The sequence below is a fragment of the Diprion similis genome, chromosome 1 (genome assembly GCF_021155765.1).
Source record: "Diprion similis isolate iyDipSimi1 chromosome 1, iyDipSimi1.1, whole genome shotgun sequence".
NCBI classification, from domain to species: Eukaryota; Metazoa; Arthropoda; class Insecta; order Hymenoptera; family Diprionidae; genus Diprion; species Diprion similis.
Genome location: NC_060105.1, coordinates 7,329,962 through 7,357,466, shown reverse-complemented (window position 1 = coordinate 7,357,466; position 27,505 = coordinate 7,329,962). Strand labels below are relative to the sequence as shown.

The 27,505-nt window shown below is 42.4% G+C and overlaps 1 protein-coding gene across 15 annotated transcripts in view; it reads left to right on the top strand.

The window, feature by feature from the left end:
• Positions 1 to 27,505, top strand: part of LOC124407311 (disks large 1 tumor suppressor protein) — a 361,750-nt gene that overhangs the window by 210,421 nt on the left and 123,824 nt on the right. For 11 of the 15 annotated variants that reach the window (XM_046883436.1, XM_046883417.1, XM_046883363.1 and 8 more), the window contains 2 exons: positions 8,600 to 8,701; positions 13,007 to 13,150. In XM_046883436.1, coding sequence (XP_046739392.1) covers positions 8,600 to 8,701; positions 13,007 to 13,150 — 246 coding nt within the window. Of the gene's footprint in view, positions 1 to 8,599; positions 8,702 to 11,224; positions 11,303 to 13,006; positions 13,151 to 25,872; positions 26,175 to 27,505 lie in introns of those variants that run through there. The other 4 variants (XM_046883347.1, XM_046883444.1, XM_046883450.1 and 1 more) reach the window with 4 other exon arrangements.

The following is a 27,505-nucleotide window of genomic DNA, read 5'->3' as shown; positions in this document are numbered from 1 at the left end:
GATCCACGATTTTGTACAGGATTTCGCACCGACGGTTAACAATAAGCGTGCACAACGGACGTTTCGCGTTCCTGCCCGACACTTGCAATTAATTCACGCTTCGCCTGGTAATCTGATCCTTCTGGCCTGACAACCGGCGCGTCCCTCAGCCGCGACAAATTCAACCCTGTTTTCTCTCACCCCTATAGATTAAAAAAGTTAGGGAGAAAGTAAATTCCAAGATCGGGTACGTAAAGCTTGTGTATACACGAAGAGAAATTTTCTCCAGGCTTATTATTTGAGACGCCCTCTTAAGGCAACGCCGGTCTTCATCGGAGTTGCGGCTGGAATGGAAACGCTCTTTGAACTTGCTGGCAGAATCCGTAATTTCGCCATTCCACCCTGTGATTGGTGTTTATTAATTAATCAGCAATCCGGTACCTAATTGTTTGCCAAATCCTTGCGCAACGCGAATCAAAATCACGAAATTTCGCCAACCAGTGACGGTTTAATTTACGCTTGATATATCCAAAATGAACGCAGAAATGGCTCTCTTGCCCAGTTGCGCGATATCGAACGCTAAATGTACTTACACCGAGACCCGCGCCTAGGCGAGTAAATTTATTGAAATTGGATTCCGCGGTCGATTATTTTACTGCCAATTATTGGAACATCATATTGCATAATGAGCACACACAGCGCGATTCGTCCAGTAGAATCAGATCATAAAGTTAATTTTAAAATTTTATCCGAACGACGAAGTTCCCGTGTGGTCGAAGCGTATTTTACGGAAGAGGGAGCTGCGTTATTGCCGGAAGGTCAACCGGATCACGACTCCAGAGTTTTTTGAATTAACGCTACCCGAATACCATCACGAACCCAGAGCCGAGGCGACGACGACGAATATCCGTCGCTTTTGAATTGAACGATAATGCCGCGGGTCACGTACCGCGAATGGAAACCATCATGAACTGTAAACGCCCAATTTTCTGCTAGGTAGAGCAAAGCAGGGTAGAGCTGAGATCTCCTGAAGGTCGTTAGACGCTGAATTAGCAAATTCAACCCCGTTTAATACCTTTTTCGGTATAAATTCGGAGGGTCATTATTGTACCAAATTTTGGGCTCTGATCCTCTCTCCACTTTTCCTTCTTCAATTGAAAATCATCATCAAACGTCGTCAAACGTCGTTAAAATTTAATCTTCGCAATGACGACAATTTTTTCTCGTTTTTTCCCTTTTTGACCTGACAAATTGGCACGTGACAAAACACGGGTGTCATATTTTTTTTTCACCTACCAACGGATATCACAGAATAAAGAAAATCGGTGAAGTACATCTCGAGTATGTTCACCTTGTAAAGCGATGATCAGGTCCGACGTTTAAACCGTCATAACTTTGTTACAACTCTAGTCGTTAGAACATCGCATTTTAGTTTGTCATAAATAAGGACGATCAAAAGACAGCTTGCGGGCATATGTACACGGAGCAAGTAAGAACGCAAGCTCAACTCGGTTGCATGCAAAAGTGGAACGACAGGGTTGGTTGGGGTCTGCATGGCACGTACGCTAATCTTACAGCTTGAGTAATTAACCTGCGCAGCGCTTCGCTGCTTCTAGTTCGCTTCCGTTTCCCCCTGACGTCGGGTGATTAGCCTTACCTGACCCCGGTGCTTCCTCATCCAGGGTGATGAATGGGGAGAAGACTGAGCTTTGCATCTTCGGTCCAGTGGCCAACGCCACTGACGCAACTCGCGCCGGTCCATCATGCCCGACGTCGTTCTAACACCGTCGAAACCTGCGTCCATTATCTTCGTCGATGCGTGCCAGGGTATCGAGTTACCCGGTGATTGCCATGCTTTGATACAGTACCGCGTCCGGAGGGGAGAAAACGGAATTGTTGCCCGGGTTGTAATTAGAAAGGTTCGACGTAAAGGATCCTCTTCCTTCAGACGGTGTAAGGTTCGACGAACTGACGCAATCCTGCTGGGTACACCGTGCTCTGAGTATTTATTCAATTTTTCCGAAACGTCCAGCGCGAAACTACAAAAAAAAAAAGTTCAATTCTCGTGGCTTTGCTTGTTTTAATCTCCAACTATTTATTGGATGAACACCTAATCTAATTATCGGATCGCGTCGACCGATGCCGTTCAATGCAAGATTCAAAAATGAGAATCAATAATATATATGCAATTAAATTTTCTTTTTCCTCTCCGTTTCATTAATACCATTCGTTCCTGACAGCGACACGCTTTTCTCGAGTAAGATTAATCGACGAGGCTTCTCACTCTTTTTACTTCAACGTTCGCTTCCGGGGCTCAATAGTCGCGGATTTGAATAATCCGGAGGCATCGTCACATGGACTGGTCCAACAACCTTTGGCCAGCTTTTAGGGTTTCAATTTCGATTTCACTGAGATTTCAATATCTTCAAGTGTGCACTAAGGTGTGAAAATCTTTCAATTTTTAGGACTTTAGGCCTCAGGGTTCACGGTAAACACGTTGACCAATCTTATCACGTTTTCGTATTGGACATTCTTTTTTGATCTTTCAGCTGTTACTCACGTCCGAAAGAAACATGATTTGACATGTGTGTAGCTGTGTGTATTTTTTTTTTGTCTGTAAAAAGGTCTGAGCTTTGTGAACATGGAACCTATTTTCAGAAAGTGCCAAGACAACACTTTTTTATGTTATCGATCCTGTATATACGTTGATTATATATTTAACTACAAAAAATAAACATTTCAAGTGTATTCCAAAATTATGAGAGTGGGACAAAAATAGTATCACTATTAAATCGGTATTAATATTCTAATGATCCCGAATTTTCCGTGTATATTTATTTTGAATAACAACATAAAATGTTCCTATTTGTCATGAGAAAGAATAAAGCTACGTTTTAAGGTATATTCTGAAAAGAGGTCTGCCTTAAAATAGATTTCACATTCAGAAAGATGAGGCTTTTTAGACAAGAAGAAAAAAAACATGCACGAGGTCATGCTTTTTTCCAACCTCAGGGAGTGCTCAGAATTCAAAATCGAAGTGCAATTCGAAAAAGTGATAAAACTGATCCATGTGTCTCACGTGAACGGCGAATTCTATAATCCTAAAAATCTATAAGATTTTCATATCAAAGTCTGTACTATAACGTATCCAAATTTCAACTTCAAAAAGCTGGCCAATGATTCGCGAATATGCCTATACATACGTAATAATGAGCAAGAATCGTTGCATCTCGGTGGTCCGCAGCAGCAGGAAAAAAATAAGGTCGATTCTTCTTTGGTGCGGCATAAAGAAAGAGACGGAAAAAAGAGAAAAGTTAGGAAAACTACTTCCACCCGACTAGCCTCTGGCATTGTGGTTTTCCGCTCGTTCCTCCGGCGTTCGTTTGGCCTCTTCCCCATTTACTCCTAGACTGAAACCGCTGCTGTAGGAAAGAGAATTAATCTGCAATTCGATTTATATTGATCAGAGTTAGACAGGCGGAAAAGAAAGCATCGGAGTCAAAGCAGACGCGAGAGAAGTTTAATCGTTCTTTCCTATTAGTTTCCTTTCTTTCTCACACCACGATCCTCTCCATCAACTCCTCCCTGCAAGCTCCCCTAAACCCCGTCCGTCGTTCTCTTTTCTCCCAATTCAACCCCCGCGCAACCCCGACTGACGCCATTGGCATAAAGCAACCGTACGCTTGTCCTCGTTCTCATTGTATCGACGCAGAACCTTAATTCCCGGCGGTGAAATTATCCCGTTTTATTAGACTGTGAAACGCCACGGGGCCGGATTCGCGCTTAGCGCAGCGCAGAACAGGTCAGGCAATAAACCCCGAAGGGATGTCTGGAATTGGATGGAGTCGCAGGAGATCCTCCTCCCCTCCCCTCCTCTCTCTGCCCATTCGTCGAATTAAAACGGCTCTGCATCTGATTGACGAATTTTCGCGAAATTAAAACACCGGCTCACCGACCGAAGCGTGTAAAAAGCTTTCGACGAATCGTTTCCACGCTTTTCGTCACTCGTGCTTTGTTCCTGGCAATTGTATCTTCGTCGGCGATAACCGAAGCGGAGAAGCGACAAAAAATCAAACTCGTCGCGCCCTCCAGCGCATTTTTTCAAGCTGAAAATTGCGCATTAGCAACGATCAGTAGCTCCCGGGTTTTGTTGGTAAGCTTTCAAATTACCCGGTTATTATATTCTCTTTACTCTCAATTCACAAGCCACTCTGGGTTACCTCGTTTAACAATTACCAACTTTCGCCGCACGTGCAGCACCCAGCTTTTAACCTACTATTACCGACCTAGGTTCACGCATAATAAACCATGAAGAGACTAATTTCCAACGTTATGATATTATTATGCGACGAGGGGCAAATGGATGAAACTAATACAGACCGGAGGATAAATAAGACAGAGTTCACGATATTTTTCTCTGTCGATCCGACGCTGGTCGGATAAACCGATGGCTGGTGGTGTGATTAATATTCGACCGACCACTCGGAAAGGTTCGAAAATCTGTTCTTCCACCCCCGCCATATCCCGCAATTAGTAATCCATCTCCAGCTGCTATGTACAATCCTCCAGCCCACAGCCATTTATCTCTATTTACACGGTTTTCTCTTCGCTTTCAATTTATCTCCGAGCAATTTCACTCCACGCGTTCCCTTCGCACACACGCATTTTCATTAATATTGAATCATACCGTAAGCAAACTACGCACGAGCGTAGAGTTGCTCATTGTTGAGAAATAATCCCGCGCCAAGAAAGTTGCCCCGGATATTTTGTTAGCAAGTGTTTTGAATGATCAGGAAGAAACAAAGGTGAAGAAAAGTCACTTAGCCCTTGGAGAGATAAGGAGCTGGAGCAACGACAGTCAATTTAGGATTTACCAAGGTTTATACTTAGCAGACCGAATTTAAATGCCGCGAGAGTTGAAATTTCCCGGCGGCGATGGCGGTGGCAAAATTTTCATCCCACCCCTCAGCTTTTATTCGGAATGATATTATTACCGAAGGGAAGATCAAAAGCCATTCAGGATTCGATGCCAGGGATTCAAACTTCTTTAATTAGTATTTAGACAAGTTGGCTCTCCGCTCTTTGAGCAGCAGCTGCTGCCCGGTATTTTGCCTGCTCACCTGACTCTCTTCGCCTCTTCCTTGCTACACTAGATCTTCAATTACTCCGAGTAAAGTTGAATTAAACCCGGCCGCTTATCCCCCTCACTCGGCCATCCTTTTCCCGACTCGGAAGGACTTCCGGTCTATTAGCACCTCTCTGCTAGGAGATCGTCCTAGCCTTCCGTGCTAGAATACACTTTCTGTGTTTTCTTCATCGTTTGAGTAAATCCTAAGAATCGTCGGAGCTTCGGAAGTAATTCTTATTGTTAGTTTCCACGTGAACTCGGAATAGGTACCTACTTCGCAATTAAAAGTCTTACACGTCTCCTGAGACAGGAAGACTTGATAGATCGATTCTTGTTATAAAGTTTTCACTCCACCTGCTGAAAGCTCGATGTTATTTTTTTTATCCCTCTTTCTCTCTAGTCAACGAACAAACTTTCACGTTATGAGAAGAAAACGGGTAAACAAACATAATTGCTATTCCAATATCCAAGTTCCTTGCAGTGACAGTGACCGAGTAAACTTCCAGAATACCATTCAATCATCCGCACAGATAAACTGGCAGCGATATTCTGCGACATATCGCGAAATGAAAAAGAAAAAAACGAAACTGTAAATCCGTGATAATTTTTCACAGCTTCTTTACGCGCATGTATACAGACCTACGTAAATAAATTCTTTGGATCAGTAGATACGTTTGTTCTCGGTGCTGCTGCAGAATGGCGAGCTAATAAATACACAGGCTTCCATTAATCCTACGGTGCAGCGGAATAAATCTCCCGGAAAAATATATCGCCAGGGTAGTTGAACCTTACAAACAAGGTGTAATACCTAACAGGAAATAACCTTGTGAACGGCTATTTCCTTCGCCTGATGCATAGAAGAGCGAAGCGTGCAGATTATTATTGAACGAAGTAGAACAGCTCAGCGTTTGATCAAAGTAATTCACTCTAGCACGTATAAAAAAAGTACGTAACGCGATGATGAAGTGAAGAAGGAGTCGCAACGGGTCTCCGGAGTGGATAATTTGCCGCGTAGTTTGGGGTCATTAATCGGTAATTAAGTCGACCGTGCAGCGAGCTAGAGGCGCCACCAGCAGTGTACAAACTACGATCAGGAACCCCGGAGCTCCGGGCGAGAATTAAGGAGGAGTTGAAGAGGGTCTTTGATGAGATGCAGCAGCATCACCGATATGCGATACTTCTGTGGCTGGACAGCTTCACAAGCCTTAATCGCCGGACAACCAAGTATAAGTTCACAAGCAGAGTCAAAACCGCTTTGCGAATTCGAGCTACGAAATTTGAGGGGCATTCTTGGTCGTTCCGATGCTCCATTGAAAGCCCAGATCTTCCTAGACTCGCTCGTGGTAAAGATACATGCCAATATCGCGGAAAGTTCTCTGCACGCTTTCGACTTGTCTTCACTTTCGCACTGATCAATCCGGAGCTTCGGAAACTCCGGGCACATGTACCGCAGTGATGCCGAGCTTTTATCACTTCGTGGCTTTCAACCGAGACAGAGTTTGCGAAATCGTAGCAAGACTTTAGCCTTCTCTGATATCTCCTGAATTGCACAGTGGAAACGGATTGAAAGATTCGGGGCACGGATATCCATCGCAGATATATATCTGCGTGTGATGCTACGTCACACGCCAGAGGCATCCGTCAAAGCTTCGAAAACGATCAACCAAGTATACTTTTCTCGGAACGGAGGAAACTAGTAATGCAAAAAATGTGAACTTTTATTTTTGATCAGCGATAATCGGAGCAGACTTTTTCTTCTGACTGACGTTGAACTATTTTGGAGCAACTTCTCAATCCGATGACTTGCGAAAACCGCAAGCCGTTCTTCTGGAAGATTCATCCATTCATTCATTTCCTCATAACCATCAATAATGACTGATAATAATGGATGGTCTAAATTGAGTTTCAGGACGCTCGAACCAATATTAACACCACTCGTTTCGTTCATTAGTCTGACAGATCAGATGTTTTTCGGGAAACAACTAGAACGTGACTGTATCATATCTTCTGGATCTGGATTCTCATTTTTTTTTATGGTGGATAGAAAAAATAGCCGAAGAGAAAAAACCGACACGAAAATATTATGCTAATCTGGCTATACTTGCCGGCTTTTTCAAGTATAGTAGAGGCTTCCGAAGGATGAATCGGAGATTTTGCATTTTCGCCCGCACAAGCCGCGTTCTTTATTTTCCACCGGATACCCGGCGAGATTCTTTTTCCGTTATGCGAATGCACACGTACCTCCGGGAGAAGAAAATTCAACGACGGAAGAAGCCGCCTTACGGCTGAACCATTTTTTACCATCATCGGTACCAAGAAATGCCGAACGCTGGCTTCTTCTGAATCAGCATCCTCCACGCGACGTGAATATAAAACCACAGCGGAAGTCAGCTACCTGCAGTCGAGATTTGGAGCTGGAGCTGGAGTTATCGGTAATAGTCGATTGAATATCGGCCGCTTCTAGAAATGTCATTCAATAGTTGGAACCTGGTCGGGGGTTTGCCTCCGTAGGTATTCCGTATCCACATCGAAGCCTTTCTCCTGTTTCGTTACGGCTTACTGGATCTCGATACTTTTCTCGATGCCTCCCCCCCTAGCTGTTCAAACTTATTTATCTTGGCGTACTTTCTGCGATGCCGCAAGACAGGCGCTTCGGTTGTTGTTTTTTTATCCTGAAAGGGTTCCGCCAAGTGATCCTATACTTCACTTCCACTTCCACTTCCACTTCCACATCTGCTACCACTTTCATTTTTCCCTTTTCCACCATTTTTTCACCTCACCCTTTGCTCTTTCTTCACTTTTTATCCACCGCAATGTTTCTCCCCTCCCCTCACCCCGCGGCTTTATCCTGCAATGCAGAGCTCGAAGTCTTCCTCGCTGTATCAGTTTACCTCAACCCCGTTTTCCCGCATACCCAAAACCCCCCAACAGCAGACATTTATTGTCCCTTGTGATTGGATCCGCTGAGCCGAAACTCACCGATCGATCAAATCACGGAGCTTTTCCCTCCGGCCTTGGACTAAAGCTCGAACTTCGCTTCTCTTCAAGTCTCGCCAAGCTTACCAAGGCTAATCAACATCCCCTATTCTCCGATGAACATCACACCGGTGCAAACAGCTTGCGATCCATAACCATCCCATTTCGATAACATGCAGTTTGTCCGTTTCTCTTCCTTACCCAGGAGGCAACCGAGGATCATCGACGAGTGAAACTTGCCTCCGGGAGGTACTTTGCGGGGCAATACGCTTCCAGGATCCCGGCTTGTGGTTGGAAGTCACGTATTCTGATCCCCGAAGTAGTTCCAGTACCTTTATCGGTTGATAACTTGTGAGAATCAAACGAAGATCCACTTCGACGATAACTTCTTTACTCTCGATGTCGATCCGTGACTCGCAGCTCATATTTTCCGCGGCTGTAAAGTAGAATTAATGAACCTCCACAATGGCCGTAAATCGCCTTCCACCTCTCACTAGAATTTATTTTCTGTTTCAGGGTGGTCCCACCTCTGTCTTCTCCTTACCGCAGACAATACTGAACCTCTATGAACGTGGCTCAGCCAGTCCCGACGTACAAGGACATCATGAGGCGAACCAGGTTTGTGATAAATTAATATTCCTTAAACGAGTCGACACTCGAAAGCAGAGTTGTGTTTACCATCCAGTGCGAAAAGACGGTAGTGCAGGTCTCCGCTTTACCAATGGACGATATGAAGAGCTTTGCCTGTAAGCTCTGCCGAGCTTTCGGTAAATCTGTGTCGGTAAAAGATCTCGCGGGAATCTTACCACCATTTCAGACTCAGGTTATCTTCAGTGGCACGGAGAGCTTTTTGGCCCAACGCACAGTCAGAGAGCTTTTTCATTCGCACGGCCGTCGATAATTTTATCGTTTCAACGACTGATTTGACTTTTCAAATCCTGTCCAAAGTTGTTTTCATAGTTTCAAATGACGAAAAAACAGATCTAACAATTTGATTCGTCTGTTCCAATCGAAAGCTTTATACATTCCTGATTATATTTTTGTTCCCTCGTTTCAATTCTTTTTTTTTTTCTTTCTTTCTTTCTTTTTTTCTGTACTTGGACGGAAACGAGGTTAAAATTAGTTTCACCAGACATAGTTTGTGGCATGTTTGTTCTCTCGTATGTACGTGTATACTTTCATGAATACAACATACACGCACTGTCCAAACAAGCAGACAGCGTAAAATACACGCTGCGTTTGATACTGGCTCGGTGGTTGTATTGTACATACAGAAGGCGAAAGATAAACTAAATTTGAAACACTCCGTGGGGATGGAAAATACTGTAGCCACGGCAACCGCCGGGCTACGAGCTCGCTGAAGCAGCATTCGCAAGCTTCCTAAAGGCGGATGTCGTTTGGCACATCCGCTGTTGTACCGTGACGATTCTAACGATAAGATACACTCAACTCTGCGACCCGACAATACCGTATAGAAAATCTTTATAACGAGGCTTTCAAAACGTCTGTCAAAAGACGGAATATACGCGATACGCATTCGATTGGATAAAATTTTTCCTATTCAAATTCCTCGTCGATTCATCATCGTATGCAGAAGTTTTACTCGCAACATTTGAAGCTATCTGTCAAGTTCAAATGTTTTCATTTTTCGAAAGTCGAACGTCGAGACAACGCGCCATTGTGACGGAAATAAAAATTCCTCGTATCCTCTTCGAGGAAAGCCAGGCATCACACCAAACAATTCCTGGCTAGAAAATCCTCCGCTATGAATTGGTATGCGAGGGAATACAAAGGTTTGGATACTTTCCCGCCTCTTGACACAATTTCGCTCCTTCGGTTTCTTCCCCATTGTCATGTCCTTGGTTTTCTTACATCCCTCGCGGGATGAGCATTCAGGTACCGAGCGAGCCACGGTCCAAAAAAATCAGCTATCTCAGGATTATGACGCGAGTATCGCAGGCTCTGTCTCTATGGGTTTATGGCTCGAATCGAAGCCCTCGACTTTCTGTAATTGAATAGAAAATTTTTCAGATGAACTCTCGGAAAGCAAATTTATTTCCAACGCGATCAATAACCGAAAGTTTAGTTTATTTGTAATGCAAGACCTCCGATTTTCTTCTCTTCCACTTCTGTTGAATATCACATTTTCAACCATGCTGTATTGTGTGAGGTGCGGTTAACTTATTCCACTTTGCGAAAAACTTTTTCAATATTTCCAGCTTCCGGCTCAGCGGAATACGTGCTCCAATAACGTGTCATTTAACCTTTCTCACATCGTTTATTAAACCGCCTTCGATTTCTCGTTACTACAACTAAACGCATCGACACGCGAAATTCTCTTTCCACCAACCGATCAGTCCAACCTAATATCTTCAAATCATCTTCACTTGACCGCGACTTAAAACTTCCCCCCCAGATTAATTTCTACCATTCATTCGACCCTTTTTTTATTCCCATCCCCTTCTCGTCTTCCACTATCTCTTTCTGTGTCAACTGTGACAGTGATGGCGAATAAATAGTAAAAGATCTGATGTTGCTAAAATACGAAGGAGAGAGTCATTTTCCAAGGTATTCGTCGGCTGGCTTTCGGCTCGAGTGTGAGGCGTCGAAGGGTTGCGTAGACACGAGAGGATATTCCGGGCTTGTTAACCCTCGGTAAAAACGTCCTCTGGGTAAACGAGCCGGGGCTGATATATACATGTATATAAGAGAAACCGGGGACAGGATAGCGTGAGATTTAGTAAGGCGAGCTTAATCAGACCGAAAGAGTGGTTCTGGCGCCCGGCGGCGTTGGCCGCTCTCGCCGTTCGGCGTCGGAATTAGACGCCACCTTGGCGGAAGCGTCGGGACGACGACGGGAACTTCGCGAGGAACATGCCGCGTCGGCAGTCTTCGAACGACCCTCGCCTCGCGACACGTGCTCCGCTCCATACTCCATGACGTTTTCCCTTGAAAATTCTCGCGGATAAATTTCCACGCTCGATCGGTCCTCGAACAAGACGTTCCTCGGTAAAGTTTCGCCGTAATTTTGGAAAAGATAGAGACAGGAAGAAGACCAGGATATTAGCGTCGAGACGGAAAAGCTCCGAAGCTTCGTAGAGTGGAACGTATTTTCTTTTTCTTCTTCTTTTTTTTTCGTTCATCATGATCGACTGGGTTTCCATAGTGCGACATTCTCGCCGACGTTTCAGTGATTACATGTACGCCGTACCGAGTAAGGTGAGGAAACGCAGAAGACCGAAGCGTCGCAGTAACTCGGCGTCTTCGTTTTGCGGAAAAAGTCCGAATCGCGTTGACCTCCACGGGAATCGCTCGTCTCGCGATCGGTCGAATCTGTGCGGATGCTGCTGGGACAAAGTAAGCTGATTGCAGTCACTAATCGATCGTAAAAATCTATCGATCTACTATCAAGCTTAAGCCGAATCAGAAATAAGGACGAATATCGTTAAAATATATTTTCCTCGCACGCAATTAGAGATATAGAAACGAAAATTGAGGGAAAATTTGAGGCCCTACGAAACGATTTCTCGTCACGTTTCGTCCCGCTATATTTGCCGGCTAATGATAATGCTTGACGAGCTTGATTTTTCGCGGCTAACGACTCTGTTGCTCAGCTTTTTGTAGCACAGTTCTTGACGAGGGCTACGAGGGCGTCGGTTTGTTCGTTCTTTCGTTATTTCACTGGTTCGTTTGCGATGCAGTGAAGATAAACATTTCCAACGCCAATCAAGAATAGCCGCTGCTGTGTTTATTGTTACAAGTTGAACTCCTAGCGATCCGCCAGCGGCGTGTTACCTTCGAAATCTGCGGAAATAAACATTCTACGTATTCTTATCCATGATTCACCAAATTAATCTTTGTCACGCTGTCTATACGTATCGTAAAGTGAATTATCGCAATAAAATCACGAGGATAATGATTTCAACCTTCCATATTTACTTTCAACTCGATATTTGTACTCCGTTTTCCTTACCCTCGAAACGATTTCATCAAATTATTTTCACCCAATTTATTCACTCCGCTCTACGTGTGTTCGATATCGTCAATCACGCTCAAACCGCGTCGTATTTGTTTTCTATCAACAATTCGATTAAATCTTGTCAAAAGGTGCAAAACACCGTCTCTCTCGGTATCACGTTGTAATTATTATATACCTAAGAGGTGAAATCAATTCTACGATTGAATCAGTGATAAAATCGATTTTATCTTCATGAAAATCATCACTTACTTAAAAAAAAAAAAAATGTTTTTCGTTATTCAGCGAAACAAATAAATCGATACAGTACAGATTCGTACAAATCGAATCTCAACCTTACAACTGCGATCATAATTAAGTCCCGTGACGGTAAATCGAAAGGGATTTAGTCCGAGTCAGGTTTTTCACTGCGTCTAGACTCGGGACTAGACAGTACAAAGATAAAAAAAAAAATGAAACAAATAAAAATGGAGCCGATCGAGAAGCCCCCCTGGTACAAACACAGTGTAATAAATCCCGGATTTAAACCGATTAGCCCTGCAAGTGCTCACCTATTCCTGCCTTTGCAGCCGTATATTCAGATGCTTTCGCCTCGCTATCATCCCCGGAATTTTTGCTCACGTATTCGACGGTCAATTTCTATTATTTTATTGATCTTGTCCCTTATTTTTCTACCCCCGTGTAAAAAATTCACGATCATTGTCACCGCGTCCGATCGACGGTGAATATCGATCCGATAATTCGGAATTGTCCAAATGAATTGTCCCGATGACGCGTTTGGCTAACGTAGTACGAATTCCGTCGGCTGTATCCTTTCCAAAAGGAACAATAATATTGATCCAATAAGCCCCGTAAACAGGTATTGTCACATCCTCGACCGAAATGAACTCTCTCTCATTCGGTTATATAGCTGACCCCTTCGGTACGTAATTTTCTCATTGTTCCAGAAGACGAGATTCGCTGGTAGCGGTACGGAAGAACAACTTCCCCCGCCTCCGTCGCCCGCACAACTCAAGGAGGCCAGCCAATTGGATGGGGTTCCTAGACTGAATTCGGTCGACCGTATTCTTCACTCCGATAGCTTGAACAAGGTCAGTTTTATCGCTAGTTTCATTATTTTTTATCCCGAAGTCATTTTCACCCTCGACCCTCATCGATTTGCGCGCACCTATCGTCAGAAAAATTCTACACGCGATGGGAAAACACGAATTTCTAACTTTGTTTTCACACGATCTTTCGAGTATTTGAAGAAATTTTTTACAAACGAATATGTATGTAAAGAAAGAACAAAAAATCTTTTTCGTCATTTTACGATAGACCAAAAAAAAAAGGAACAAAAATTGTCCGTACCGTCAAAATCGCGGGCTTAAAAATCATTTCACAATCCGTACGTACAAACTTGAATTATATATCTCTGCGTCGGCAGATATGTGCATGTAATAATATACCAACCCTAAATTATCCGCGTTCACCGCCACCTAAATTCAAGTCAGTGAACTCTGGCGAACTCCAACGTTGCTGTAGGGAGGATCGATAAAGCTCCGCAAGCACAAAATCACGCTGCAATACCGACGGGGTTTTCGGTAAGCTCGAAAGCTCTGCTTGGAGTAGTCGTATCAATCATTTCCTAGAAAAAAACTGACATCACGAAACTCAACTAAAGTTTTTCGTTGCCGAAAGCTCGGCTTTATTCTGCGATTCGATTATTAATGAATAATGAAAAATATTCCTGTATAATACATATGTCGCTACTCCGTTGAGTGCAGAATTGTATACAAGGTATATAATATTATGTTCGTCACGTAGCAATGACAAAGTTCTCTTTCTCTTGTCAAGTGTCATTCTTTCCATGTCTCTGCTTTCAAGAAGCACTAGAATAACACGACGGAAAAAAGGAAGCTACCAAGTCACGTGCCGTTATTTAAGTGAATAAAAAAAGGAAAATCAATCTTCCTTCAATTCCGAGTAGCTCTCGAGGTACCTCAAGTCAATTCCTATCATCGGGGTGTTCACCCTTTGAACTTCGGCAAAGGGTGTTTCGGGTTGGCGGATCGCCCGGCGATGGCAGCACCGATCGTTACGCGGATTTCAGGCTGCTGTAATACCGTCGCCGAGCTCACAGCCGGTGCTGGCGACACAACACGTGGCCAAACATTCAGTCAGTCAGTCAGTCAGTGAGTCACTCACTCAGTCAGACACTCGGTCAGTCAGTCAGTCAGTCAGTCAGTCAGTCCGCGAAGGAAGCGCGGCTTGTTACCTTCTCGCGAGTGTTTCAATTATCTTCGGTAACGCGAGTGAGCAGTAAAAAAAAGTAAAATGATAAAGACCATTGCAAATAAGTGACGAGAGTGCAGGTGTAACGAAAAAAACGAAGTCCTTTTCGCAGAGTGTTGAAAAAATAACGATTCGATGAGGAAAACGCTGCTCCACTTTCGAACCGGATTCTCACCCTCATACCTTATACTTGTTCAAACTAAAGTGCTGAACTAAACCTACTCGTAATACGCACTTTGCGTTGTATTGATCTGCTGTAACGACACTTCACCTTTTTTCTTCAATACTTTTCCCTGCACGGCGCGGCGTAGTTACCGTAATAACACACCGTGAGATTCTCATCGTGCAGTGCGAAAAGCGATATCGCAGAGTTTTCCGATTGCAGTGGTCGTTTTCCGCGAGCCACTTGTTGGCGAAAATTTTCACGCCAGCTTCGGATGCATCGTTCTTTATTTCTTTTTTCGATGATTGTCTGCGTCCTCGTAAATCGATGTCGAGTTAACCTAAGTACGAAATCCTGTTCTCCACTTCCGCCTCATAGCCGACAGCGTAAATTGGAATTTTTGTAAGACAACGAATCGCACTCGCCGTGGCCGGAAGTTGCCTAACCGGACGTATTTTCGAGCACTCTTAGAGCTCGTTGAATCGATACTCTGGGGCCGGCGTTTTGCGGTTTGCCCACTTGTTTGCTTGCTTGTTTGTTTGTTTGTTTGTTTGTTTGTTTGTTTGCTTAGCTGATTGATCCCTGCTCCGTCGTGCATCTCTGATCAGATAATGGCGGCGGTATCTCGTTCAATCGCGCGACACCCTCTCCCCCATGCATAAATTGACGTGGGAGGATTTCGTGAATTGACGTGAGGGGCTTAAAAAACGAGGGGAATGCTAATGGAGATCAATTTTCAGCGAATGACTCGACGCTTGAATTCGAAGAGCTGCCGCGATCTGCAGTTTAAAATCGAGCAAAAATTTCCCGCGCGAAGAATATCGCGGACTTTAAAAATGCGGAACTTTTTTAAAAACATTAGAATAATAAATGTAAGGATCCAAACAAAAATTACCATAATTGTCATTATTTCACGCGAAAGTAGTCAAATTTTAGTTATGAAATTTTGAAAACTGAAGCTTGCGGCAAGCCTGAGGGAAAAAATAAATTACCCCATAAAATAAATATATTATAAAATAATTTCTTAAATCCGGACGGCGATTCGGCATTCTTCGCGTTTGTAATTATCGACTGTTTTATTCTTGCACCCTGTAAGATTTTATGATCAGCATCGGGTAGAGGATATATTTTAGATCAAGGCTACGGCTCTTGCTGTTTATGAAGTCGCGATAAACTTGCCGGCTTCATAACACGATACGAACAGCGTTTCGTTGCTGCACGATTGTTATTTCAGCTTATTCACTTGCCTTCGCTTCACTTTTGCTTATCGCGCTATAAGCTTTATCGATTGTCTCGCAATTTCATAAAAGTTCCGAAAATTTCACCGCCGTTTTATCGGCCACAAGGAGCGGAGTTCGAGTCACCCCTTAATATTCACCTGAAAAATAAGCCCCAGCGGGCCTATGGAAGAGTGAAAAACATTTATTTTCAGAGTTGAAACTCGCGCAAGGCAGGTGTAAAGTACCTACCCGATAAGGTGAAAAGGTATAAATGGAACTCTGATAACGCGAGGGGGATTTGAACACTTCGTTCGCACTTCGGTGCTGCAGGTGAATGCTAAATTCGCGGAAAATTAATTCACCGGGAAAATTGACGCGGTGCAGGTTTGCAATTTGTCAGTACATGGACGAAGTAAAGAATGAACAATCTGGAGGGTTAATTAACTTCTTGACTTCTTCTTGAACTGATTATAAAATAATCACAAATTCGAGCAAGCATTTTTATACAAATTATATGACTGACTACGAAGCTTATAACAAGATTTGCCTAATTCTTAAATATTTCAAACAAGACAAGAATAAATTCCCATCACATTATTTCGTTGAACTGTATTATCGATTAATTATTTATTTGAAGTTTAGGAATTTGAATTCATAAAAATTTGCCGACAAATTTATTAGAATTCGTGTTACCGGAAGAATTATTGACGTGCCGGGTAAAGTTTGAGTTATTTCCTGCTCGTCCCGAAGTTTCAAAGTTTCATATCCGCGATGACATTTTTTCGAAACTTGCGAAAACTCTTCTCTCCCGTCTCTTTCCATCTTTTGCCTGGACCAGCTTTCCTTCCCTATAACAGCATTGAGCACGGGATCGAGGCAGGCTGCGGAATAACCGCGTGCCGGATACGATCAATCAGTAAACTTTTCAATCGCCGCAATGTGTGCGTATATAGACTTTGCACTCAGTCATGTATAAAACAGCTCGAGCAAACCGATAGGCGCAGGCTTTAGAAGCCCCATCCATCACTAATTGAGCAGGTAGAGGCTAAACTGCCAAAAGCCCTTCAAAATCCCCGGAATAATTGGCCCGCGATAATTGCCCGAGCTGTGCGGAAAGATTTGTTATTTTTCTTTTTCTTTTTATTCTCGAACCTCGTTTCTTCCGTATTTCCGCGTTATTTTCAGCCGCAAATATCGCCTGTCCGTCTAATTGTCGATTTATACTTCTAAGGCGTATACAACGCAGAGGCGATGAGATGAAATCATCAACTAACCAAGTCGTTCTTTGAATCCTGAACAATTCGACGCCTCGGTTCTTCGTTGTAACGAACGGATTAGGTTAATTGCAAATTACTTTCCGACTCCAACCAGTCTCTCCGCAGCCAATTAACGTCTCACTGGGAATTCAATTAGCCTAACAGACGTTAATTATATTTCCAGCCTAAGTACGCACACAGCACGTTTCTTCCTCATTACGCCGAAGGCACGGCGATATTTCGGACCGTCTTTCATTCTAATCACAGCCCATTATTCGATATTCTATAATTATAATTAAACGATATTACTTCACGTTTTAATTGACTCTTTCTACAATGTATTTCCGATAAAAGATTTGCTTCCCGCCGTTACTCGGATATCAGTTTAGTTCTCGTTCAATGAAATTAGTCGATGGATTAAGTCAATCGTTTCGCTAATTATGATATTCATATCTTCGTAAGGATGCAAAAAAAAAATTTGATTATAGTAACGTGAAATTCCGGACCCTGCTAAGGTCCTCGAGCATTCCTCGCGAGCTTTTGCGCACGAGGCGCAGCCCTAAAGCACCGAGTTTACGGCTTCGTGACTTCCGGGGGAGAAAGGGATGATAAGCCGTCGCGCGATATCGTCGTCCGAACTGGCCGGTTCCGTTTCGCTGCACCCACGTCGCGGAGAACATTCACGGGGTTGTCAAAATTGCCGCGATTATGTCGGCGAGGTCACGTAAACTGCGATATGCCGTCATAAAAATGAAAGAAAAAATAAAGGGAATGAAAGAGAAAGAAAGACGGAGGAAAAACTAGGCACTTGTAATGCTGCAAGGTACATTAATCCGTGGTAACAGGCGATTCGCTGTTAGAAATATTTACCCCTAAACCCTCGCGTGACTCTGACGGGTAAACCAAATACTTGCTTGATACGCAAGGGCGGAAACAACCGAGACGACCTTTTGCGACTTGAGTCATCTCTGATAATTGACGTCGATCGATGCGGTTAAGTGACGGTGAAATTCTCAGGGTCCGGCGAAAAGTTGATGTTTTCTTTTTCTTTGTTCCTTTTTCAAAAAAATGATCAACCGTTACCGTAAAGGTAAAACAGAAAACAAATTTCCGTTGAAAATAAAAATGAGATTCATTGCAGTGAATGAACTTTTAAACCAAGCTGGATTTTACAATGATTATCAATATCCTTCGGAAAATTATCTTTCTATAAATTGATCGATATTTTCAAATTTACCGTATGTATGGGGAATTCAATGCGAACCCGAGCAACGTCCGATCCTCACCATTTCTGATTTTTTTTTTTTTTTTTTTTAATTTTCTACAACTCTCCAAATTCTGAAACAGTTTCCTGATTTTTTTTCAGATTTTTTATTCAACTGCTTAGTTATTTATAGATTTTTGACAGAAATTTCGTCAGAATTAGGTCATGCATGCATAATTACTGTTCAAAAAATCTTTCGATCTTAGTCTATGAACCATCCAATTAAAATGTGATCGCACTAAAATACAATTGAGTCAAAGTTTTGCCTCTGATTTGTTGAAACGTGATAATTTTCACTCAAATTTCCTGAACACGAGCATAAAATCGACCAACAGCCACGTTCACAGCCTCGTCGTGAGTAGTGAGAGGCACGATGTGGTCAGCCCAAGTCGTTGCGAATACCGTCAAGTCAAGTTCAATATTTGCTTTGCATTGTGTGTGCCTAAACGACGTCGCATATTTTATTACTTACCATTGACACGCCGCATATCGTGTCGGTCGATCGATGCTGGCGACGAATAATTTCAGTCTAGCGAGATGTCGAGTATCGAATTTAGCGCAAGAAAAACGACGACGGCTGCCGATATTTCGTACTATTCTATTCGTGGTAGCTGCTCCACATGGGCAATGGCGATTACGAAGCGTCGTAAACGAACGTGCCTACCTAATGCCATTATATAGCTTCACGAAAGCCAGTTTAACGTGCCGACCGAACCATTATGCGTACTTCGTTTCACGTACGCGCACTTTTATTCACGTACCGGGTGTCTCGCCTTTATTTTTATACGGTTTTTACGTGATTTCGTGAATTTTGGATTCCCTTCGCAATGATGTAATTGTAGATCGACGTTTTGATTGATAAAATCAAAGATTTTTTTCATACGAAAAATACAACAAAGTTACCGTTTTTTCATTCTAATTTGCTTTTTGCGAATAAACTTGATTTCTCTTTCACATTCATGTTATGTACAATGCAGAAATTTCAATCAAACCAACGCATTTGTCGCTCCTCCGGTATCCCGCTATAGAATTAACTCTTGCCGTTCGAAAAACCATTAATTTCTCACACAACGTGTCAAGTCCGTGAGCCGTGATCTGGTACAATCGTTCGCGAACACTCCCTCGATCTTTTTTACCTCGTTTGAATGGCACCGCCGCAGTTGTGTCGGTTGCTGTGGAGAAAAAACGGCTGAAAAAGAGAGAAAATAAAATAGAAAATGAAAAAAAAAATAAAATAAAAAATTATTGGAACATGAAGAGCAGAATCGTACCAACCGCGCCACACTCGATACGTCATCGTCATATAAATGAAAAGTCAGCTTCTGCGCGACTCGCAGCGAGTTCACATTTCCCACTTTTCCAACTTCTTCTGTCATGCAGGCTAGATTATCGTGCAGTCGTTCACGGAATACGCGATGCGGACGTCACGTTTGTAACATCTAAGAAAACACTTTTCTCGTATATTTTCACATTGTACTCGGGATCCCTCGATTATACAATTTTCGTAAGACAAATAAGAATAATGAATTCTTATCTGTAAATATAATTACGATTTTAACGTGTGTGAAAAATAAATATATAAATAGTAATATAGTATCAACGAAAAAAAGTAAAAAGTATAAACTCTGTGTTTCGGTGATTGTGAATATTCAAGCGACTCTCTTCTCGCAAAATATTCCGCTAATACAAATCCTGAAATTTTTGACATCGTAGCGAAGCTTTTCGACCGCGGAGTCAGTTTCCCGATTCGCTGGTCAATCGAATGCTTGCTTACCGCCCGAAAGCTCAAAGAGCTTTCAGCTTCGTCCGCGGGACTTCGCGACTTTCCCACGGTTCCCTCGGGACTCGGCTGCCACTCGGAGCAATAGTATCGTCGTCCCTTTCGGTCCAGATTCGCGCGTCTGGCTTCTCGCCAATCTGCTTCAGTACCACGAATTCGCGCAGCTTCGTAGGTCAGCGTTTTCCTAGCTAAGCATTCGACTTTCTTCATCGTTTCGACGTCGTAAACAACGTTTTCGCACGCGATTTTGGGTCGGATTTATCCCCGTGACGTTCGCGTTTTAGCATTAAATTGTGCGCGAATCTTGTCGCATTTTGGTTCACGTCAAAGCCTGCAAACTGGCCTATATTTAAGCCACGTGGAGGAGGCGTGTCAGTTGTAATATAGGTTACAGGTGCAGGCTTACACATTACAGTCAACGCTGTTGTTACCGAGATTCAAGTCCGATCGCTTAATATACCCTGCGTTTCAAGTTTTTCGCATAAATTTTTCCCGCGTTATTTTTTTCGGCTATTACCTACAGGCTTGTAAAATTTCACTACGAATCCAGTGAAATTTCTTTAAGCTTGATAACAGAACAGAATAATCCATGATAGAGATATACTATAGAAATGATATGAACCAATAATTTTCTTGGAACAAAATTTGTAATCACTATGAAACTTTTTCGAGTTCTAATATTCGTGGGTTTCTGTGCCTGAACGCGATTTCTTCGAGTCGTGGTTGAAGAGAAGAAAAAATAACTATACGTACGTGTTTCATAGAGTTTATAATCGAAAATTATTCGCGAAGTAACGATTTTATACACCGGTTATGACGGAGAATAAAAAATTGAACTTATGGTGTCACGCGTCACGAATTTAACCGTGAAAAGGCGTAGCTGCACCCACTAATTTACATTCGTTGGGCACAGTTGAAAATCAATCGCATATCTCTATCTATACCTCTGACAGACGGTAATTCGCTTCACGCGATCGGGTAGAAAAATAACGTTAAATACAGCCGTTCGGTATAAATTTATCCCGACTTTTTACACCCTCACGTTGCGTTTCGTTGTCTCGATGAATCGTGACATTTTGACGTAACATTTGCAAGTAATACAATACAGTACACATCAATCGACTTTCGAGTTGAGTTATGTACGCATGAATGTAGGTATGCGTAAGGTGCGTTAGAAACGAGGACAGAAATTACACAAACGATTTTCACACACGCATACGCGACGACGGAACTGTCAGATCTAAAGAGATAATTTGGCCGAGAGCAAGAGGGGAAGAGAGAGGAAGAGAAAACATTGATCCGGGCACGCAGGTGCGCGCAGTTTCATCTGACACGCGCATTACCTTCGTCACATGGAAATTCCGCTCAAAGCCGTGCGACTGCGTTACTGCAACGGAAAACGCGGTATGACGTAATACTGTGCTACACCTGCGCGTTGATTTTGCCGCGAAAAGTTGTTACATTTTTCGTTTATTTATTTTTTGCCTTTTTTCTGCATGATAGAATAATTTTTCATCAATCCTTATTTTTCTGCGGGTAAGATGATAATTAACGAGTAATTAATCTGTGTATTACAGGCATAAGGTTGATAGCAACGTATTTTTGACAGCAAAAATTTTGCACACCAGTTTGCAGGGCTCGATAAGTAAAATCTTTTTAAGAAAACTGATACTTCTAGCTACTTGAGATCGATTTTATAGCGCAGCGTTTGTGAGTTGAAGTATTTGATTTAGAAACTACAGTTTGTACCAAAAATATTTCATCCTCTGGCGATGGTTGAGTCGACTTTATCGGCTTCGATAGCAACATCCGGAATTATCGCTCCAACTTCTTGTTCCTCTTCTTCTTTTTTTTCTCTCTTTTTGTGTCCCCGTTTCGCGGTTATAACACAGCTGTTTTCCCGTCGGGGTGATAAACATCGGATACTCGACAATTTTTCACTGCCGTGTTCGCGTGTACAAATAAAATGCTGTTTTTATTTTTCGCTTTAATTTTATTTTTTCTCACAGTTTTTATTCTATCATCGTGCAGAATTGCCAAACGATGAGGATCGCTAGCGCGGCTTTCATTTATACTCCGATTCAATACTTTCGCGGTGATTTGCCAGCATCCGTGAAAAAAAATCTTGCGATCTTCAATCAACGAACCTCAAGAAAGTGAAATCATTTAAACCGCGTTCAAGTCGGAGAAACTGTTCAAATTATTCGATAAACAATCAATTCACACACATAAAAAGAACGAAACCGCGTTCATTTCCCTTCTCTTTTTTCCGATTTCGTTTGCAATTATCTTCCCCGCGATTTTCGGCCCTATTCAAATCCACCATTCCGTATGGTATTAATCGCAGAATGATGGAGAATAACTTGAAAATTCTTAACGCCTTTTCTTTTTACCATCAGAAATTTGTTCCAATGAACTAAACTGCTGGACGGTGAAACGAAGATGGATTAGAGCGTTTTAAACAGTCGCGAACAAAGTATCGTGGGCAGGGGGAGGAGGGGGACTGCAAGTCTCGGTTTTCGCGCGTTACACATTTGGCGAATTGATGAGCGTTCGAGTCCGTTGTTTTCCAAACAAATTACACACATACCATTGGGAACCGAGTTCCCAAGTCCGGCACTTCATCCCCATTGCAAACAAAATAGCGACGACGTGGAGAATGGCGGGAGTAAATTAGCAAAATAGAGTTATAACGAGTGCGTTTATCACCCGTCGTTTAACCGATGAGTGGTTAAAATTCTCCGGCATTTAGGCAAACCCGGCTAACCCGGTTGCAGGTATCAATATCACCGTGTAATTTACCCCAACGTTATACTTTTCCGACGCTATTTGACGACGCACATCGAGTGATCAAAGAGTCTTCCCTGTGGATGGCTATTTTGAAATTAATTTGCCACTATATATGCAAGCGTGTGCCAAAGAGTCGACGCGTGATTCGATATGCGATATACACACGCAGAAATTGTTGCTTCTCTACGGCCAATCAAGTTTGAAACTTTTACGCTATCCTTCTGCATCGCTGTCTCTGCGGTGATAGGCGAGAAATTGGATTAAAAAATTTTTCTCAATTTGGCGAAGCGCTGTTTTTAATAAGCAAACTAAAATAAACCACTCAATCAATTAAAACATAAATAAATAAAAAATACTTACTCTTTTTTTTATTCAAATTGAAATTTACCCAAATTGTAATATTTTTTTTTTTTTTCAATTCTACGTTTTGTTATACATACCTATTATGCATGTGTACCCGGACCGTGCGGAATTTATTATTCGGTAAATTCTCGTAGGTAGCTTCACAAAGCGTATTGTTGTACGGTTCATCCTTTCGAAAGCTGTATAAATTGTGTGCGAAGTACCCTTTTGAAAATTTAAATTCATTGTCAGTCCAGTATAACGGAGGGAGAGTTAATAACGAATTCTGGAGGGAGTGTTGAAATAAATATGTATACGTGTACACATCAGCGATCGATCTACCTACAGACTTGATCTGCAGTTTGTAAATTAGTTGAAATTCTGAACTAAAGAGCCAGCTGGTGTTACACGTACTCTATCGTGAATGTGTTTGTACAGATTTTGTTCCTCCACTCAGGCTTATAATGGGAAAGGAAAGTTTACCGATTTGGTAAAGTCCATAGTGCTTTGTTTTGTACATGATATACTTACCTTATGGACCTGCCGAAAATCCCGAGGGAAACTCTCGCGAACTTTTTGTACCTAGCCAGCAGCTTTCTCCTCCTCTTCACTCACTCTCTCTCTCTCTTTCTCTCTGAGAAAGATTTTAATATTTAATTTAGCGTGTTTGCGCGGAGAGATCAAGGTCCTCGAGGAGAGGATGACGGTAGACAAGAGGCAGGTAGGATATCCTGGAAACTGTAGGGGTGGATTTTGTCCACGGAATAAGGAGACGAGAGTCGCTTAATTAAACCCACGCACTTCTGACTTAATACGTCTGTCCCGGAGCGCCGCCCCTTCCTTTTTCCACCCTTAGCCCAACCCCTGGTCTATTTTACATCGTCGGTACGGGGAACGCCTTTATCACTTTTTAACCCGCAGACACCCTGCGGAGAAAGAATCAGCTCTTTTTCTCTCTCTCTCTCTCTCGTGCACTCAGTATAATATAAACGATTTAAACCCACGCAGCGGTAACTCTTCATGAAATGTTGTCGTACTTTTTATATTCGTTTCAACGCACCCGCTAAACATGAATCATAACAATCATCAAAAGTCGATGAACCTTCCGCTTTTTGGCGCTACTTTTCTAAATAATTCATTTCTGGCGCCGCAGATTTCGCCCAAAATCCAATCAGTTGCAGGTTCAATATAGCGGAGCTGATGTGACAAATTGCAACTGATTTTTTCAACCCGTTTTCAAAACTATCAGCTAATAAACAATTTCACATTTCTGTAAATAACGCGCGCATGGTGATTATTGTAATGACTTTTACCCTCTTTTTTTTTTTAACGCTGAAGTGACAAATTGAAAACGACGAATTATTCGCTCTATTTAATTTTTTTTTTTTTTTTTCAATCACCGGAGCACAGTGCGAAACCGGTTTTCGGATTATTTTGCAAGCTTTTGAGCCGTGATTAACTTTTGCCTCGTCCATATTACGTTTGAAATGTACGATTGATTTGATAAATTGATTAAACGAATCAGTTAATTCCCTTATTTTCAAATTTTGTAACTGAAATGGTTCTCTTTTGCATCGCAACTAATTTCCCCAGTATTTCACGTTTGCTTTCGGCTATGATATGACAAAAATCAAGACGTAAAATTTTCGTCGAACTTCCAACTGATGAGAAAGGGGAATTTCATTTATGTATTCACTTTTCATAGCTTTCTACATACCTACGTATCTTGATACCCCTGCAACGAAAATTCATCATCCTCGTGATGAATTCCCTAACGCATTAGTCTGTAGACATCCAATTCACCTCGCAGAGACCTGACAGGGGCTTGATATGAAGCCGATAAAATTGCGATTACCACTTTAATAAATAATCAAGCTGTACGACGCATGTCACGTGCTCGAGCCGTCCTACGTGTCTGGCATTGAGTATAAGGGATGTGCGCGGTCGTTTCTTTTTTCTTTCTTTCCCTCTTTCCCTTATTCTACACAGCTATACATACACATATGTGTATTTTTTATTTTTCTCTTCTCGCTACTTTCCTCACACTCTCTTTCTCTCTCTCTCTCTCTCTCTCTCTCGCGTAGCGCAAGCCTTTTTTTTACCGTTGGTCATGAAACAGCTAATGACTTTAGCTTAATACGTTGCATTCCAACCGTTAAACCAGATTTTTTCATCCCACCCCAGAATACACCAGGAAAGAAAGTCTTCTCCGGATAATGTGTCCTTCTTGTAGCTCCTTTGATCTAGAATACGACACGAAATGATACTCGTCGATCTTCTCGACTGAGTAAGCATCAAAGTAAAAAAACAAAAAAAAAACATTTCCGAGGTATTTTCTCAGCTGGATGTTTCCCTGTCCACCTCGTTTTTTTTTTTTTTTTTTTTTTTTTTTCTTTCTTCTTTATCTCATCTTCATTCCTCGTATTTCGATCTGTTTTCATTTGTACGAGTGTTCGTAGTTATTACGTTCCTCATTATTCTCCGGAAATATATTAGGTGCTCCAGAAGTATGAATAGAATTTTTCACGAACCCGCCACCCCGTAACCGAGGTATCAATATGTCAATTTTAAACGAGAATAAATCAAACTTGTGCATCGACTTTGTCTCTCCGCCGTGAATTTCTACTACTTATAACAGTTATAACAGAACCTAAACCTCGTACACAACAGTTAGACAAGTGACCAAAAACTGATTTTGACGTGGTATAAACGTCGTTGACGGAACTGTGAAAATGAAGCATGTACACTGTGGTCAGTAAGCAAGGATTGAAAGGATCAGCTGAAGACGATACCCTATTCGTGAAACGGTGAATGTGGCTGATTGCGATTTGGACAAAGTTGGGAAGGATAGAGTTTAGGAAAGTGCAAAGCATCCCGCTATGCCCCCGACCACCCCCGGGGACCCAGCGATGTGCTCGTTGTGCCCTCGCACCAAGAAACAGCAACACCCTAAGAAGCTCGTCCGCTTCGATTCCATCGTCGACACGTTTTCCATCTCCGATTGCAACGCTGCTTCCAGTCAACGGGTAAGAACCTGAATCTGATAACAAAACTTTGCTCATTTTTGTTCGCCGGTTGTTCGATGCACTTTAACGAGCCGCATTAGATGTACGCTCTTGCTTCTTCGAGACGAGAGTATCTATAACGAAGATGCAATTCCTCGGAGAAGTCGCAGCTGTGCAAAGGAAACTTGTCGAACGTCATTTGACAAATATTGAGCTTATTTGTACGGATATCTATACATAACTTGTTACGTTTGTAATGTACCAACAGCTGTGCCGGCGAATACTTATAGAACCGTGTAACGAGCTTCGCGTTTCATTGCATTCCAACAAATTGACGGAAAGAAAAAAATAAATAAGAAAAAAAGAAACGTTTCCAGACGACTCCCAGTGTTGATACTTACCAGGAATATTCAGAGTCTAACAACCCATGCATGACATTTTGAAATATATACACACACGGTTGATCGAGAAACACGTTACGTCTGTGAATCTTGGAGATAATATACCGCTGATAAGAATCTTCGATATCGAATTTTTCCCGACTTGGCTGTTTGCCTCCAGCCTCCGACGTCTTGTACCTACTATACCGACGTATACCCACCTCAAAGGGTCGTAAGCAAAAAACGACGAGTTTCGGTCACGATAATGTCGAGGCATAGCCACCCGGTAGCGTACCTATCCGTTTATGATAATGCAGGGATGTTCTTGGCATACGGAATGACCCCTTGCGGACCCTCGCATGCTCTAAGCTCCATATATATATATATATACGTGCTCCACAACCACCGTGTGACCATCACCATTTCCAAACCGTTACCTTCTTTTTACTCTTCTTCTTTTTCCATAATCATTTTAATTGCGCGATTCCACGGCGACGTGCCGATGATACGAAAAGAATTATTATTATGAAAAAAGAAAACTTTCGATCTAATTTATCATCCGTATAACAGACGTGGTTGTCGACCCATTGTTCGATCAAGTTCGGGTCACTAATGGTACTGCGGTGCTTTAACCTTGGCAAAAACTAATAGTCGAAACAATAAAGTGCACTTCAAGTATTGGAAACCTTTAGCCAAAACTTGTTCAGGCAAAAAGTAGTGTCAAGTATAGCGAAATCGTCGCTACTGTAGGCAAGAATAAGATGAATCAGTGTTTAACTTACACTATCTTATCCATTGAGCTATTCGGATCCTTGTTGTATGAAAGGGGATGAATGGAGGTTATACCTTTGGACCAGATGAAAAATCGCCGGGCCTGTATCTCGAGCCATGTAGTTTCGCGAACATTGCATCTAAGATTTTCACGTACGAGCTGAATAGAGGATTTGAAAAAAGAGCCTAAGATGCGGGGCT